This window comes from Tripterygium wilfordii, chromosome 9 (genome assembly GCF_013401445.1).
Source record: "Tripterygium wilfordii isolate XIE 37 chromosome 9, ASM1340144v1, whole genome shotgun sequence".
NCBI classification, from domain to species: Eukaryota; Viridiplantae; Streptophyta; class Magnoliopsida; order Celastrales; family Celastraceae; genus Tripterygium; species Tripterygium wilfordii.
The window spans coordinates 10,599,622-10,618,427 of NC_052240.1; the positions used below are offsets into that span (position 1 = coordinate 10,599,622).

The window sequence follows — 18,806 nt, forward strand, 5'->3', positions numbered from 1 at the left end:
TTTGAGATGGTATTTTATGTCCTCCATATGTTGCCCCCTTGGTGTTTGAATTAGACAAGTCACCACATATCCATGTATTTTTGGACATTATTATTATTTTGTTATTTTATTTGTAGCAATATAATTATTATTTTTTTAAACCGGAAAGGGGATTCGAACCTTGGTCATTAGGATGTTACACATCATCTTTATCATTTCAACTAGTGGCTCGAGTGTTATAGAAATATAATTCTTCTATAGTAATTATCCTATTTTTCACACTAATCCAAAATGTATGTTTTCTATAGGAATTAAGTAAAAATTCAATTAAACTAACATTTCCCTTTTTTTGTATTAGTTACTAATAGAACAATAATTATGCTGAAAATTGGATCATAATTGTTAATAAAATATGAAATTCATAATTTAGTCAATCTCTATTTAATTCGTGTGTTATTATTATTTATTTTTTTTGAAATACTATAAAGAATTATGTTTCCGGTTAGAATCGAAGCTTAAACACAAATATATCTAACTCAGTTGATTGTCAATCAAGCCAACTCTCGCTGGCAATTTACAACCACACATAAATATATATTTCTTTACATATGGTAAATATATTTCTTCACACAAACTAGAGATGAATATTGAAAATTCATGTATTGTTCACCAGCCACAGAAATTCCAAATGATCAATTGCAAAAATTTCACAATCTAATAAAAATGTTGCAACCCATATAAATAAATAAATAAAAAAGTAAAAGGAGACAAGAACTCTTGTGGGGTATCATTCATATTTCATATTCATTGGCAAGTGGCAACCCACTTGACACAAGCTGCCTAATTAATGGAGCTTAAAATAAACGGGAAAATATGCAGTAGCAGTAATTGACTTGGGTCTTCTAAAAGTCTCTAATAATTTCAAGTTGGAGGAAATAGAGAGGACAAAAAAAGTAAAAAATATATTCATTATTTTTACAAAAAAAAAAATCTCTGTATTTCATTAAATATTGAAGAATAATTAACCAAAATGACCACATAACAGAAACAAATCTGGATATATACTTACCAAAACCTTCACAGTATCCAAGTTGTCTAATTAACAGAGCTTACATTATTAATTGTTTATAAATATATATATATATATATATATATATATATATATATATATTGATCTTATACAGGCCTGCAAGGAATCTATATATATATAAATATATGTATTAATTATGTCCTCTTTTTATCAAAAATCAATGGGGTAACTGGTAAGCACAGTGGCGGAGTTTTGGCGGAGCAGCATTGTCTTCAGGGTGTGCTTGAACTTTTGAAAATTTATTTACCTCTATATTGTATACCGTGGAAGAGCCAAATTGGGGTTACCCCACCCTCAACTTTTAAATTTATTTTTTTAGTTACATATATATAATATTTATAGGGTGATATAAAGTATACATTTTTCAAAAACATATATATGTATTTCTGCTGACTATCCCCTTAAAAATACATGTATTTCTACCCACCTTAGTATAGTTTGAGGGTAGACACTCTAGTTACCAAAAATCGGATGGCCCCACTACGCCACATAATGGCGAATCCAAGTCTTGAATACCCAAATTCACGGGCTCAACTAGCACACTCTGGCCCGTACTAAGGCTCATACGAAACGTTCGAGGCTCTGTTCATTAGCAACACTGTCACGTGACAGCAAACAGTGACCCTAACATCATATCCAACAACTATATCTAACAATAGTGGCTAAACGTCCCCTTTTATACTTGTTTTACTGTATTCACGACGTCATTACTTAACAGAAATTTCCTTTGATCACCTAGCAATGGCACGACCACAACAAAGGCACCTAGACGCCCAGGCGACAACCTTACCCATGATCGTTCCCTCCCAGGGAGCATGATCCAACCCATTTCACACCGACATCCTTGTACCTAATAGATACGTATCCTTGCCCACTACTACTCACCATTCTGTGACCAACACATGTCAAACTACCATCATATCATATATCTCGACATTCTCATCTTGCTTTTCGCCTACCAACCCTGACACGTATGATATACTTGACTTTTGTACGCATATACCCTGGGTTTTACCAAAAAGGACACAAATTTGTGACACAACTCCCGAGGCATGTCTTCACTTTCATATAAATACCCTTCTCCTACCTTGGAGAAGGGGATCCGAATATTGAGAACCAGACATCGAAACTCTTCGACCCATCACTTGATATTCAGCCATAAACACTCCAGTCATCACCGGTCTTCCACCTTCGATCACTACTGACTTGATCGTCGAAGTCTCTACGACCGGAATCCCGCAGTCCTGTTTGAGAACTTTCACAGTTTGCTTTTGTTGTAACGTTTGCAAGATTCAAAGGTGTAGACGAGCCTCTACGTAATCAAAGTTGACTCTTCAGAAAATTGCTCCTCCAGACACTCTTATTTTGTCTTTTCAAAAGTCGAAATTCGGTTTTTTAAGAATCAATAAATAAAGCTTTAATTTTGAAATTTGGGTCATCAATGAGTTCATCCATGATCCACTGCAAGGCTTTCTAAAGTGTTTGTTGTCAAGCACACTAAATGGGCTATTATGCCCATAACGTGGCCCATGATGCATGTACTAATGCTTTTTGAGATATTTGACCAACTTGAGTAGTGAGATGTTAAAGCTTCACTGAACAAAAATTTTAAGGCCCAGTGAGATTCATTTTGCTATTATTTTTATTGCCTTGAAGAGTATAAACGAACACAAACTAAATTTGTAAGCTATGATGGTGTGTCCGGAATTGGGTCTAGGTCAGTGAAAGGGAAACAAATGCAAGATATAGTTCTAGATAGTAAATTCCGCAATAATTACTTGTTATTGTGTAAAATTGTAGAGCTATTGTTACGTTTGTTGAGGATTGTTGATAGTCTAACTTTGGAATATGTTGATGAAGGCATTTTATATGCATATGTGTGCATGTATTTTTCTCAAAGTTGTGTTGATACAATTTTTCAATAAGACCATTCAACTGTGCATGTACCAAAGGAATTTTGGGAATGTGTGTAACACACACATATACATATATATGACTGGGCAGCAAGCAAATATATATAAATTCCACATGCACATATGGCGGCATTGGTTGTGCTCTACTTAACGTGCATTTGGGAGCAAGCTTAGCTTTCCAAAGTCGGACCATTTATTTTATCTATGTATCTTCACACAAATGCTAATTAAGCTACCTATATAAATATATTTATTCTTGACTACAAGTCTAATAATATATAAGAATCAATATGATACACAATTGGATGAGGGATTAATTAAAACTTAAAGAAGAATATTAATAATGTTTATAAAAATAAAAATATACTTAGGATCATGATTCATGAACATGCATGATTAATTCACATGGGTTAATCATCAGGCAAAAAAGTCAACATATATATACATGTACATATACAATTCTCTTATGCGGACACCCGTAAATTATATTAACTTACACACCTCTATTTCACCATTGATTTGAAACATGTGGGACCCAAAACAAAGAATCTCACTTGTCATTTCATTTTTGAAAACACTTAAAAAATTGAGTGCGCTAGTTATTAAGTTCTGAACGTCCACATAAGATAATTTATGATATACTGTATACATATATATGTATTAAATTTATAGTTTATAACGGTTTAGACAGTTAATCTATACATACCAGAAATAAAGCGGAGTAATTAAAAAAGCCATTAATTATTGGATTTATTGGTTTTAATAATACCAAGCCCTATTTCTTCTCCGTTTTGAACTCCACTTGTCACGACTCACTCACGTACTACCCATGTTCTGCCCTCCTTGATCCTATATTGCCCTTCCAGTTTCCCATTAATAACAGTTATAGCCCTGCTCTCTGATTCTCAATTATTGTTTTAAATAATAAAATATTTCCATGGATCTTGAATTCCTTTTAATATTCCAATGAAGGCACATGACAATCATAGAATAGGAGAGTGCGTTTATGATAGACCGTACGTTTAAGTAAGGAAAAGTGGATGGATTAAGGAGGCCATATCATATGAACACAGACTGTGTGAGATTAAAGCAAAGAGAAATAACAGAAAAAAAAAAAAGTGTCAATTGATTTAGTTAATTTGTTATTTTACTTTTTGATTATCTCCATTTTCAAGCAATCCCCCATATATATGGGGTGGCAAAAAAAATCGGTTCAATGTCGGACAACACCACGCGTTTAAGAAATGTTTACATATCCGAAACCTATCCCGGATTGGATTTCGGACGTACTTAATTGACCATATCTAGATTGGTTTAAATCCGAACAATAACCTAATCCGGACAAATAAATTGGACAAGATTTATATGTTTAGATTCGGACTCGGTTTTAAATCGGACAAAATTTTTGTGTTTGGATCCGGATTTCAGACATGTAACTTATGTTCAAACTTGGTTTAATCCAAATCGGACAAATTCGATCATCCGGACAGAACATAGTTTTGACCATACCCGAATTTATTTAAATCCGGACAACTAATGCAACAATATATATACGTGAATATTCTGCTATCGTTGCATTGCTTCTTCAAGTGAATTACTTGCTTAATTATATCTCTTTCAAGAGCTATAAAAGTATATCACATTATACGTCATGCATGCATTTGGCTAAATGTATGAAATGAAGCATCCATGGAGTGATGGTGCAGTCATGTAATAAGCCGTCATCTTTTTTGTAACAAAAAGTTAAAAAGGGAATGAATAAATTAAGCCGTAAATTCATCTCTCAAAATTAAACTAATTATAAATTAAAAAATCATTAGTGGTAGTATTAGTACGGAATTCAATTCCATTTCTATATAAAGCTTAGCCACCTCAAACCGTTCCAACTCCCCCCAACACACAACTCTCTCACTTTCTTCCTTAACTTCCAAATTCCTCTCCCACACACAGAAATGGCATCCTCCGTTGCATTTCTCCTAATCTTCTTACCCTTATTAGCATCTGCTGCACAGTACAATGTGGTCAACTACGGAGCCAGACCCGACGGCAGGACGGACTCGACCAAGGCCTTCGCATCCGCATGGACCGAAGCCTGCGGGTCAGCAAGGCCCGTGACCATTTACGTGCCCAAAGGAAGGTTCTTGCTCCGAAATGCGGAGTTTGTGGGACCTTGCAAGAACTCTGCAATTGTGGTCCAGATAGATGGGACCCTGGTGGCTCCATCCGATTATAATGTCATTGGAAATGCTGGGAATTGGGTTTACTTTAGCCATGTCGATGGAGTCACTGTGTCTGGTGGGACCCTCGACGGTCAAGGTGCTCGCTTGTGGGCCTGCAAGGCTTCCGGGAAAAGCTGCCCCGCTGGTGCCACGGTATTTATGACTGAAATTACCTTATTATCCTTCCAATTTACATTGGATTTCGTCGATTGATTAGGGGTGGTTATGTCTTTTAACATTAAATGACTTTTTTTCATCGTAGAAATATGAAACAAGTCCATGATCCACTTAATTTCTCTAATTCTATATTATATTTATATAATTATAATTAATTAAATGAAAATCCGATCCCTTTGTTATTAAATTTGGTGTGTATGAATTGAATATGGTGCAGTCACTGGCCTTCACAAATTCAAAAAACATAACAATCCGTGGATTGACATCACTCAACAGCCAAATGTTTCACATAGTCATCAATGGCTGTCAGAACGTGAAAATTCAAGGAGTGAAGGTGCTTGCCGCTGGAGACAGCCCAAATACTGATGGGATTCATGTCCAACTTTCAAGCAGCGTCACAATCTTGAATTCTAGGATTTCAACAGGGGACGATTGTGTCTCTGTTGGGCCTGGCACCTCAAACCTATGGATCGAAACTGTCTCTTGTGGGCCCGGTCACGGCATCAGGTAATTAATTTAATATAACCTTTACATATGGTGACCATATAAATACATGTTTTGTGGGTTTATAACAAGTATATACATTATATGTGCAGCATTGGGAGCTTGGGGAAAGACATTCAAGAGCCAGGGGTCCAAAATGTGACAGTTAAAACAGTTACGTTTACTGGTACACAAAATGGTGTGAGAATCAAGTCTTGGGGAAAACCTAGTAATGGTTTCGCAAGGGACATTCATTTTCAACATTGTACAATGAACAATGTACAAAACCCAATTGTCATTGATCAAAACTACTGCCCTGACAATATAGATTGTCCTGGACAGGTAAATTATTCACTCCCTCCCTTCCTACATATACATATACATATATAACTAGGAATTAAGGTAATTAATGAATTGATTAACAACAGATTTCGGGGGTTAAAGTAAGCGACGTGACGTACGAAGACATACATGGAACATCGGCAACCCAAGTAGCAATAAAACTGGATTGTAGCAGGAAGTTCCCATGTCGTGGGATTAGAATGGAAAATGTGAGGCTAACTTACAATAACCAACAAGCTCAATCATTTTGTGTGAATGCCGGTGGAACCACTGCTGGTTTTGTTCAGCCAACAAGCTGTTTGTCCTAGCTAGTCATATATATATATATATATATATATATATACACACAGATATCATCCATATGTAATATGGGGAAGGCACTAGGCACACAGTACAGTACTTATTTCTTCTTGTGGCTGGCTTTGTCCGCCCAACTGCAGCTCTGTTTTGAAGCCTCCTATTTCATGCATCTCAATTATACAATTATACTAGTGTGTAACCCGCGCTTTGCTGCGGGGTTGTTGTTTGTAGAAGTAAGGGCAGTTTTGTCATTTTTGTTGAAGTGATGTGATTGTAGTTGTGATATAACTGGGTTTGTGGAGTTTTTTTCTACGTATTGATTTGGCAGTTTATGTTGTTTGTAATAAATGGTTTATGGGTTGACAAAGTTGGGCTTGAAATTGACCGAATACTGGGCCATTCAGAATATCATTATGCGGAGGTTTTTCAATGGTGGGCTGGTCAGTGGTGACAGTTTGTGGACGTCAGGTGTGAGTGTGGTATGTCATCTATGTGTGTGAGTTTGTTGAGGAAGTTAGGCCTGAATTTTAAGTTAGGGGTAGTCCGTGCGGGAAATATTTATTGTCCAAAATAATTTAATAGGCCAACCCAGAGGAAGACGTATATGAAAGAATGAGTGATACAGAAATTGATAATGGGAAGTAAAAGTAAAGGAGAAAATAAGAAGCAGCAGCTGTGATAGAGATAATGGCAATAATATCGTTGAAAGAGAATATAGAATATCGTTGTGTTTTACTTGTTTTGTTTATCTTGGTTTTGAAGCTGTTTTGGAGTTGAGGTGCATGCGTGGCAGAGAATATGATAGACATAGAAGCCAAGAAATGTGGATGGAACGAAAGAGAATATTGTTTTTTTTGGAGAATATGAAAAGTAAAACTTATAAGTTTGTCGCTTGAAGTGTGCAACCCGTGGACACAAAAGTAAGATCTATAGAAATTAGAGGTTTTTTAATAGGGATACGAAGTATTATATCATTGCCGACTTAGGATATGTACAACAGTTGAATCCATTGAACAAAAGGTTGAGCCCGTACTGAGGTAGTAGTACTCATAATAAATTATGTGTATATAGCCACAGACAGCTAATAGCTTCATTTTATGTATTACCAAAATAAATAAGCCTTGGAAATTTCGGTTGTCTATGCGGCACAAGTTGCTTTGCTGAGCAAAAGAGTTGTTACTCTGAGTTTTTGTGGCTGTTAATCTCCTTCTATAAGAAGTGGTTTTTTGCTGGAAGTTGGAGGAGCATCTTCAGCTTGTGGAATGAATTTTTTCTTCATTGGTAGTTCGTCCTGTATGTTTGATTCTCTGTCAAAGGTGTGGAATACATAAATTTATTAGAGTGGTGCCGAATGGTGTAGAATTTGGAGGTTTTGTGGAAAGGAGCATTTTTAGGAAATATGGACATGTAGTTTCGTTCTTACCTTGTTCTTTTCTGCTGGGTGTTGTTGTTGTGGACAGAATGTTCAGTCTCTGGCTGACCTATAAAAGAGTTGATAAAAATGGGAGGTCATTGAGATATGAACAGTAGTTGCGCTGTGCGGATGATTACTTTGGTTAAGTTTTGTACCTGTTGGTCTGTCTATAATGACTTCTGCGACGTTGAATGTGAGATCTGGCATAGCAATCTCTCGTTCGTTAATAGATACAGTGAATGTGTATGCTTTGCCACATATTTGATGAAAGATGGATGGCAGAGTATTTCGCTCTGAAGATGGAAGATTTGTGAATTCACTGGCTGGTAGTTTGATTAATTTCTCCACATGCTTCCCGAAAAGGAAGAACTTGGCATCACCAGAAGCATCAGTTACTATCACTTGAAGTTTATACCTAAGAGACATTGTAATGTCATTAGCTTCTCAAATGCGACAGAGCAAGTGTCAGGTAGACATTATTAAATGAGCGATTGTCTTACCAAGGTATTGGCAAATTTTGAATTGGACCACATTTTCTGCAAGAGAGAACACCATGGTAATTTGTAACTCCAACCCGACACTTTGGACATGCATTGTACCACCATCCTTTGCTTGTGTCAATTTGTTTTATGGTTGCTTCGCAGATGAACTTTTTCCCCTATAAACATCACCACAAATTTGTAATGCAAGTGTGGGGACATAGCAGTGGTTTTAACATTTATTTATTGTAGATATGGATTGAGAATGTACCAGATCAGTAGTTCGATGGAGATTGAGAAGTTGGGAAATAATTTTTTTCGAATTCATTGTGGCATCTGCATCATTGTGTTTGTCTTCATAAGGTTTTGCCAAGCTTGTCGTTTGCAGTTGATGACCAAGGCTTCAAGCAAAGTATTTAATAATTATGAAAAGCAAGATATATTATTGTCATCAAAGCAGATTAAAGCAATATTTATGAGAGTTCTGACCTATTACGAAAAGCAATAACTTCTTCAATTTGTAGATCTAGATATATCCGGGTTGCTGATGTACTTGACAATGTAGTTTGTCCTGTAGTTGCAAGTGATTGGAGATGGAATGATTAGTGCATGTTAATAAGTGAATTGTTTTGAAGCATTGGTATGAGACGAAGAAATGATGCCTCTAATATAAGCAAGCCGTTCATTATTTAGAGAGCATAAGAAAGAGCTATAATACAAAAGCTAGATATGTATGCCTATTAATAGTGGGTCATAAGAACAGAGATTTTAGTAAGCTAGAATCCAAGTAGTTTTCACATGTGTATAACATTGAAAGCCTTTATTGTTACAGCAAGTTCTCCATCTCATGTAAAGACAGAAAACAAAGAAATAAAGGCTGTTCCTCCCTCCTCTTCCTTGGAAGACAACGAAATAAAAGAAAGAAAAAAAGAGGTAAAAAAGAAATTGAAATTAGTGGTGAATATAATGTGTACCTTTGTTCATGATGATAATATATTTTAAAACACTATTCTTCATTCGGTATATAAAAAAGCGACAATTGAATCCATATTTGAGCATTAATACGTTTAGTTATGTTGCAGTAATTTGTGTTTCATTTTTCTAAGCATAAGACAACCAATGACTCTTCATGAAGCTCAATTATTTGCAGAGTCAGTGACATGATGCAGACGACAGGAAAAATACACACATAGAAGAAGATAAAATTGTGCAGCTACCTTGAAAGGCTCTTACGGTCATAGCTGTGAGGACTCCAATTACAGGATGTTTCTGCGCAAGTTGGAGTACTTCCTTCTCATCAAATGTCTGTGCATTTGTTCCCCAAAGCGTGACTGAAATGTGTCTTAGACTGTAGAGATTAATGATTTTATTAGTTGTGCTGTATTTTATTTGCAGCCAGTGATACTTGAGAAATGGAATTATTATTGTTCATACCTTGTGGTTTGGATGATGAGATTTTTTTTGGCGACTTCCCTCCCGTTTATGAAGGCATATGTCAATTCTGTCATAGAATTTAAATGGCCAAGTATGTCTGAGGAAAATGAGAAGGTTAGAAATAGCATAAAATCATTTGTAAATCATGAGGGTACATCAATATTCAATAATTTAAAAGATACCTGTTAGTTCAATGTCATTGTATAACCTTGCGTCCAAATTGCTATCGTCCACCAGGGAGAAGCTGTGGATTGGAATCTGTAATGCAGGATTGACCATTTGTTTTATGATACTCCATGATCCAATACGAATCATCAACTTGTGTGGACAGACACAAAATTTTTTCCTGGCATCTGTGACAATCAAATTTGAAAATGTATATATTTCTCCTTCTCGAATCAGTTCTTTGATACGTGGTGCATCTTCCTTTCTAATAGATCGTTGAATGGCTGTTTTCTGGAGGCATTAATCTCTGTGAGGTTGTGATATGAATAAGTTGGATAAGGATGAGGATGCAATGCATACCTCGTGATCAACCATGATAAAGTCAACTGACATCAGCTCATCTTGCATTGTTGGATTTGTGGAATCCCATATTTTTGTGACACGACATATAACCTTGCAACCTCGTTGTCCCAGCTGTAATTGTGCTAATAATGTTGGAGCATCCATGTCTTCGTTTCACTGCAACTGCAAAGCATGAAGATAAAATATACACTTATATAGGTTAAACCTGAAAGCAAAAGAGTGTGTACTGGATTTATAGAGGTTAATATGAATATAAGTAAATACCAGTGTATATGCTAAAGTTCGTCAAAGATTTCATTGTACACAATATTTTTTGTATAGAACTTCTGCTCATCTTCTTGATTTTTGATAAGAATTCTTAGGCCTTTATATGTTGTAACTCTGGATAATGCCACATATAACTGACCATGACAAAAAATTGGTTTGGGAAGATATAAACCAACTTTCTCAAGTGTTTGGCCTTGGCTTTTGTTTATAGTCATGGCATAAGATAATCGAAGGGGAAACTGCCTTCTTTTCATTACAAACGGCCATTTTGATTCTTTTGCTGACATTATGATTCTTGGAATGTATACCCTGCTGCCTATATGGCTCCCTGAAATAATGGTTGCTTCAACAACTCTGTCACCCAGTCTGGATATTATGAGTCTTGTTCCATTGCACAATCCGATGCTTTGATTTATATTTCTCAGAAGCATTACTGGTGATTGAACCTTCAACTGAAGTTGATGATTTGGAAGTCCATTAAATGTGAGAGAGTTTAGAAATTCTGTAGGATAAAGGACATCCATATCAGCTGATGCACTATCATCGTTTGAAATAGAATCAAAGCTAAGATATGTTTTGAGCTCAGTTGGTATCAGTGAGAGTATATGAGCATTTAATTCATCGACCACTGCATTTGTTCCTGTGATTATAGCTCTTTGCTTCAAGTATTCAGCATTGGAATACATTGATGATAGACCATCATAAACTGCTGATGTTATGTCTTGTATATCTCCTTCGTTAGGATCAACTCGAAGATTATCTGGTATTTTTATCCAAGTTGGAGATTCTTCTTCTTCATGCATTGCAATGGCTTCAATTTTGCCCTCTCCAACATTCAAAAGCCATTTTGAAAACATTGCTAATTCTGATATCTCTTCATCGTTTAGACCTGCTGCATTTAAGCGCATATTTTGTTTTAAGTAGAATATTTTACAATGCTTCCATAGATAGGATCTAGCAATGGATGCATGAATTGTGCCAGACCTGGAACCTTTGGGAACCACAGGAAGTATCTGTCTAAAATCACCCCCAAGCAAAACAGACTTACCCCCAAAAGGTTTATATGCACCATCGAATTCGTCACCACTAATTATGTCGTTTAGTGACCTATCTAGTGCTTCAAAACAATTACGGTGGGCCATAGGAGCCTCATCCCACACTATCAAGCTTGTTTGTTCTAATAGATCAGCAAGGTGAGTCCCCTTTTTTACATGACATGTTGACTGGTCATGAATGTCTATTGGTATCTTAAATCTTGAATGAGCTGTACGACCTCCTGGTAACAGCAAAGAAGCAATTCCGGAAGATGCGACAGCAAGAACTATTTTCCCAGTTGAACGTAAACGACTAATAATAGCTTTATAGACAAAGGTCTTACCAGTTCCTCCATGACCATAAAGGAAGAATAAACCTCCTTTGTCAGTGTTTATAGCAGTGAGGACTGCATCATATATCTTCTTTTGTTCTGGATTAAGTTGATCTTCCATATTCACAGCAGAAAGGAGAAGTTCATGAATGTCATAAGCTATTTCTTCTCTTAACAGTGTGTTGCCAAGTTGTTCGATGAGTGTGTGTGTAGGCACAGGGAGATTATAGTCAGCAAGGGTAGCGCCATTCTTTGAGAATACTGCTTGTATTTCAACTAAAACTTGATCTCTGACATGTGATGGTGAAATCGTTGAAGGAGCCATGTCAAATGTATTCTGCAGCTTGTAAATAATGTCATCTTGGAAATTTGGGAGATGTGCATGGAATAATTTTGCTGAATCTGCAACTTCACAAAAGATAATTAAGGTTACATATAGAGTTCTAAGTTCATTAGATGTAGCCCAGATTGCAGCCTCATCAAGAACTTCATGTCATTCTCGATCATCTCCTGTTAGGCCCATTGCTGCACAAGCTTCCTTAAATGTGTTGTATATTGTTCCATTTACAGTTCTTATGTGAGTAAAATTTGTCGGTCCTTTTACATATGCCAACAACATTCGCAGATAATAAACCTCCCCTGCGGAAGGGTGAATGTAAGTTATCCGGCCAATGCAATGTCCCCTTTTTCTTCGCAGCCATATCTTATTTGTTGAGTCCCACCTCCAGAATGAAGGAAATTCAGTGTATGTTAATGTACGTGCGTCAACAGCAACACTATTGGTGAACATCCACTCTGTTAGCATTGACTTTTCTATACCTGGTTGATGAATAACTGCACTTACATCCATATCTCCTCTAAAAATAATGTTATTCATTTGAGGCAGGTGGATAGTTAAATTTTGGACAGCTGGATACTTGCAATGAATCTCATATTCAAAAATTCTCCAAGTAGACTCATATGCACATAAATACCTGCAGTCAAGATATAGCTTTATCTCATCAACTGGTTGAGAATCAGCTTCTGAAACACCAACAGTATTATGGACATTTTCTTGTAGAAGTGCTCTTGTTCTATCTGGTCCTTTGTTAATGTACTTAAATAGATATTTTATGGATCTTGACTGGTTGCACCATTCGACATTCACATGTGCCTGATACTTGAGGAGAAGGCCTTTGTTATATGGGACAATAGACCTGTTGTCTAGCTCCACTCCTTGTTTAATTACAGATTTTCCATCTTCACGTCTTCTATACATTGCATAACCGTCCTCTCCTATAACTGTGTCTGCAAAATACTTTTTTGGGAAATGTTTACTGCATTTTTTATTCCTCATACATGGTGCGTTTGGATTTGCCAAGCCGCAAGGTCCATGTAGCATAAATCGTGACACAACATTGAACAGGGCAGGATCAGTTGCACGATCTGGAATTTCTGCACAAATGACTCTATTAATGTCTTCTGGAGTTGAGTATTTGTCATTTGGATGGAGCCAAACAACAATGTGTACATGAGGCAAGCCTCTTTTTTGAAATTCAACTGTGTAGATACATCCAATAGCTTGTCCAAAGTAGTTTTGTTGCTTGATATCTCTTATAAACTCTGCAAGCTTCATATGAAACACGCGAGAAACAATATCAGGCCGATCTTCAGCTTTCTGCCCTGGAATTAGGCTTAATGCAGTACAGATTTCAATCCACTGAATATTACATGTGAAAGTGATAAAAAGATCGGGATTTCCTCGAGATCGACATATAGCCATAGCATCGTGGTAATGCTGGATCATATATCGTGGGCTACCGGTAAAGCTTGAAGGTAGGATAACACGCTTACCAAGGGATTTGGCGTTGATATCACCTCGAAGGAATGCATCTTGCATACCACTGTAGATTTCACTCCTGAAATGCTCTTGCTGGTATTTGAATCTAATATATCGCAGCCTCTCATCTTCTATACATGTATATGCATCGACGATATATTGTTGAAACAACCTCCCTCCAAGATGAAGTAATCCATCAGCAACATTTCTTTGGTGCAATATATACGCATAATATTCTCGCCTGGTGACAGATTTGCGTTTCAATGTAGGTGTGTTGGTTGGATAATAATAGGGGATATCAAGTGTGTACCCATTTTCTCCATATGGGAATAAGATAGGCTATTGCATTGCCATAAAGCAAGGATGCAAATCATTGATGCGCTTCAATGTTCCGGAGTGCTGCTCAACAATGATATCACGCCCTTCATCTGTTTCACCAAGTTCTCCAATAAATAAACCAGCCATTTGAGGTGTAGCAGCCGCGTTGTACTGAATTGTGTCGCCCAGCTGTTTCTCACATAGTCTTAATGACAGAGAATGAATGTCTCCAGAGCTGAACCGATCCCTTGCCATTCGGAAGATTTTCACCAAAGTATTAATGCTGTCAAACATTTTTATGAGCTCTGACACAACATTGCTGTCAATCTGACTTTCCTTGCTGGAATCACCAAGGACAGCCATTCGATTAGCAACTTCATTTTCTGTGTCATATATGTAGAGCTGAGCAAATTGAGGCCTCTCACCATTTAATGGAAGCAATGATCCAATCCTATGGTGATTTTGACCATTCAATCTGAATATATAAGGAGCATCACCATTATTAATGGTCCTGTCAATTTTTCCGCCGGTTGAAGTGAATGCAAAGATAGAATTGTAGGCCCTTATTTCTTGCCGAAAAAGTTTTGAAGCCTGACCACCATTATAACGTAATAAACTATTTAATGGTTCAGGAGCTTCTTTTAGAGGTGGAAGTTTTATCCGGCCTTGCCTACAGCAAAGTGAGTATACTGGTGCTCGCGTGCTTGCATTCTTCACTCGTTCTTCAAACCAAAAAATAGCGCCACAATAAGCACATGAATAGTCTGGACCACCAAAACTGAATGGAACAAAGTCATCGGTCTCAATCACATCACTTTCATGAGGATTCATCCCACAGTCGTATACTCTGCGGCGCTTGTTTCTAGACTCCAACATGGAACACGGAGAACTCTCAAGAGAACTATGTCCATTATATGGCTGTCTCCGACTGCTCATAAATTGTCTACGCAAAATTCTATTTTGCGTACTTGACTCCCCTCTTTCCATCCTAAGCAAATGGAATCAATGAAAAAAAAGCCGAAAAGGAAGAAAATAAAACAACCAAAAATAAGGTTATATCTATAAAGTACACAATATCTACCTCGTCTTATCTGTGGTTGCACAGCAAAAATATTGACAAAGAAAGTACAGTAGGAGAACACCAAAAATAGCTAACAAAGATGTTTTAATCATGACATTTAATATTGAAATCTCTAAATCGGCCTAATAATGAACATACCACAAAATAGATAAAGCAGTTCATGAAGACAAAGTATATAATAGCAAAACAAAAGGTAATGAAACTTACCTTAACAAATGAAGATGGCAAAATAGTTGGAAGAAGAAAACCCACAGAAATTGATCCTTTAAGAGCTGCAAAAACAAAATCCAGCAGATCACAACACAGACACATTCTAACCACATAAAATCAACCAAAAGCATGCATGTATAAAAGTCCATCAAATAAGGTAAGTGAAACACACCAAAGCAGCTATAAAAGTCCATCAAACCTTCTTAATTGATAGGATTAGAAAGAAAGGGTTTTCCAATATTTGAAAACATACAATATACTAAAGAAACAAATACCGATTCATTCATTGGACAAACTAATGAATTAAACCACAAAGTTTTATCATTCTTGCGATATTGTCATTCTTGCATATGAATCCCCAATCTTATCTATACAGCATTTGAAACAAACACTGCTGAAAAATTAAGGGAATCCAAGTTAAAACACACACAGCAGACCAAAAATATTGAGAAACAAAGTACAATAGGAAGACTGCATAGAAAGAAAATCTACTAATATGATACCTGCCAACTAAAGCTACTATTTGTTTTTAAAAAATATTTGCTAATTGTGTTTCTGAACAATATATGCCTACGGAAAAAGAGAGATATAACCCAACAGAGAATGAAAGATGAGGAGAATATATTACAATTTTTGAGAGAATATATGAATCTTCTACAGTTTTTTTTAGGGAAAAGCATGGAAGTTAACATGTAAATACACAACAAAGTAGAGGTTGTACATATTAACAAATCCATAAGATTATAGGAAAAGTAGGGTTGTTTACCCTCAAAACTCTATAGCTGAAACAATCATATTTAGCAGTTGGAATCAGCTATTAAAGTCCATGAAAGGTTCATAATTGATATGATTAGAAAGTAAGGTTTTTGACACATGGAACTATGTACCCAGTTCATGAAATTTCAATAAGAAATGTGCAAATCAGGCACATAATGAAGGTTCCAGAACATAGATAAAGAAGTTCATGAAGACAAACAATATAATAGCAAAACAAAAGCTAATCAAATTTACCTTAACAAATCAAGATGCCAAAATACTTGCAAGAAGAAAACCCATGCAAATTGATCCTTTTAAGTACTACAAAAAGAAAAGACACCAGATCAGCTCACAATAACTCAATACTGGGCTTACCTCTGCAAGTTTGAGATAAAATGGTGAAATTAAAGGAATTGGGAGTTCTGCACAACTACCCGTGCAAGGCCAGAAAATAATGATCGGAGGAGTGAAAAAAGAATAATTGAACAATTGAATGCTTAAATTAGGTCGACAATTTCAAGATAAAGCATCTTCGGCAAACACTCGTAGCCGAGCACAACCACAAAGATTGATCCTAGCGGACTTTCAACTCCAAACAGAATATATCATTGCACAACACTGCAGAGTCAGATACAGGGGAAATTAAACTTACGCAGGAAGCGGAACACACCTATGCAGACGACGACGCTACAAATCTTCCTCCGCCTCTCGCCCGTACTAAAATTTTAAAGAGAAACACAGGAAAATCAAGTGCAAATGAGTAGACATCAACAGGAAGAAAATGACGGAAGATTAGATGCATGAACCACCGCAAGTCAAAAGCGAGACCCACAGGAGACGAAAACGACCATTTTGTCCACATCTGGTTTCGTCTTCATCCTCATGCAAACAACACTACTAACAACAACAGAACGATGCCGTTTTGGGCCACCAATTGCTCAAAAAAAAAACCATTCTCGCGAGTAGACAATACACACACGAACTCGCCACAGAATCTCGCCTAAACTTCCGTTTTTAGAGGAAGAAAATGACGGAAGATTAGATGCATGAACCACCGCAAGTCAAAAGCGAGACCCACAGGAGACGAAAACGACCATTTTGTCCACATCTGGTTTCGTCTTCATCCTCATGCAAACAACACTACTAACAACAACAGAACGATGCCGTTTTGGGCCACCAATTGCTCAAAAAAAAAACCATTCGCGCGAGTAGACAATACACACACGAACTCGCCACAGAATCTCGCCTAAACTTCCGTTTTTAGAGTATATTATAGATTATAGATATAGATTATAGATTATAGATATAGATTATAGATTATAGATTATAGATTATAGATTATAGATATGTATGTTGTAGCATATTGATTTTTGTTATATATATATATATATACACAGTTTGTATGGTGTTGTAACTCGAATTGTAGAGTACAAAAGTAAAGAGGTATACTCACTAATTGTCCTGATCGAAATGTCTTACAGCAACAATGCTTCTGGTTGTAATTGTTACAAGAACAAGTACACAATACCCACAGTACCGAACCCAAAATATTTCCTTTGCAAGATGGAAGTACCAAAGAAAAAAAAAATTTCTCATCATTCAGAGAGTTCTTGTTTCTCTCTTTTATAACATGAAGACATTAGTTACCAAAGGTAACTGATGTTGGTTTTGTGCAGTTGTCTCCTAGACAACTGTTTGCACAAAACTACCTATGGGTTGGGCTGGGCCTTGCCCTCATGGGCGGCCCAATCGTAGCCCAAAGTCTAACATCTCCCACTCGCCCATGTAAGGGCTAGGCCTCTTTCTTCATGTATATCTCTCAAAACTTGCCCAAGGAATTCATACAAGTGAACGGACAGTGCGACCTGAAGCACACGAGCAATGGGAGCTCCAATATAAACCAAACTTAAGGCCGTATAGGAGACATCGACCTCTCAAAATCACTCCCGAAAGTGTACTTACATACCCCAAGTATTTTCAGCTACACATGATTGAGTATTATTCAATCCCTCAAGAATTCTATACTCAATCCACTTTTACAATTACAAGTATTCTAAATCATTTCAAACTCCTTTGAGTGAGACGATCCCGGCCGGTGAATACTAGTAACAGGTGTAGAACCAAAAACACTCTTTCTTTCGCCCTCGTATCATTCAGTTTTGAATCAACATGCTTTCCTAGGAGTCTACCTTTAGGTCGAATCATTCCATGACCATAGGATGCACTCCTAAAGTAGCAAGCATTAATCCATCACATCATGATACAGTCAAAAGTTCCAAGGGTAATAATGATTGAGATCTTTTAAAAATCTCTTGGACTCACACAGTAAAGAAGCAGGGATCCATTCTTTACTTCCTGAATGGTCGCTAGCACATGTAGTATGAAATACATGTTATGATGGAGCTTCTCATGTCTTATCCTCAGATAATGAGTGTATGTCGTTGCTCTTCTCGTAAAAAGAAATACACCATACAAGCTTCAGTCTTGTCGCCAATTCACAGGTGCCAAACCTAAAATTCTCATCCGCACACTGTCAACAGTGCCTGACGACTAATTTCACACTTGGCTTTCTACAAATAGACTCATGAATGGTGGGGTGTCATTCATGTCGGTTCCCTAATTTTAGAACCT

The 18,806-nt window shown here is 36.7% G+C and overlaps 3 protein-coding genes across 5 annotated transcripts; 1 reads left to right on the top strand and 2 right to left on the bottom strand.

The window, feature by feature from the left end:
- Nucleotides 1–2,761: 2,761 nt before the first annotated feature.
- Nucleotides 2,762–6,511, top strand: LOC120006022 (polygalacturonase-like). Its single transcript, XM_038855901.1, has 7 exons — nucleotides 2,762–2,786; nucleotides 2,870–2,946; nucleotides 3,404–3,469; nucleotides 4,998–5,354; nucleotides 5,596–5,885; nucleotides 5,975–6,203; nucleotides 6,290–6,511. Exons 1-7 carry the CDS (start codon nucleotides 2,762–2,764, stop codon nucleotides 6,509–6,511), a joined length of 1,266 nt encoding a protein of 421 aa, XP_038711829.1.
- A 973-nt stretch (nucleotides 6,512–7,484) lies between these two features.
- Nucleotides 7,485–16,923, bottom strand: LOC120005398 (replication protein A 70 kDa DNA-binding subunit-like). Of its 3 annotated transcripts, none has more exons than XM_038855019.1 (13): nucleotides 16,846–16,923; nucleotides 16,431–16,496; nucleotides 15,417–15,481; nucleotides 10,356–10,520; nucleotides 10,013–10,286; nucleotides 9,831–9,927; nucleotides 9,614–9,744; nucleotides 8,886–8,967; nucleotides 8,668–8,797; nucleotides 8,418–8,575; nucleotides 8,073–8,332; nucleotides 7,927–7,984; nucleotides 7,485–7,810 (listed from the first exon to the last, which is right to left on the bottom strand). In XM_038855019.1, the coding sequence occupies exons 4-13, from the start codon at nucleotides 10,500–10,502 to the stop codon at nucleotides 7,702–7,704; spliced, it is 1,446 nt and encodes a 481-aa protein (XP_038710947.1). In that variant the 5' UTR covers nucleotides 10,503–10,520; nucleotides 15,417–15,481; nucleotides 16,431–16,496; nucleotides 16,846–16,923; the 3' UTR covers nucleotides 7,485–7,701. The 3 variants fall into 3 exon arrangements, with proteins under 3 accessions (XP_038710947.1, XP_038710948.1, XP_038710949.1); XM_038855020.1 differs by having other exon boundaries at nucleotides 16,828–16,901; XM_038855021.1 differs by lacking the exon at nucleotides 16,431–16,496 and having other exon boundaries at nucleotides 16,846–16,902.
- LOC120006023 (ATP-dependent DNA helicase PIF1-like) lies at nucleotides 10,634–12,316 on the bottom strand. Its single transcript, XM_038855902.1, has one exon. The coding sequence runs from the start codon at nucleotides 12,314–12,316 to the stop codon at nucleotides 10,634–10,636; it is 1,683 nt and encodes a 560-aa protein (XP_038711830.1).
- Nucleotides 16,924–18,806: the final 1,883 nt, after the last annotated feature.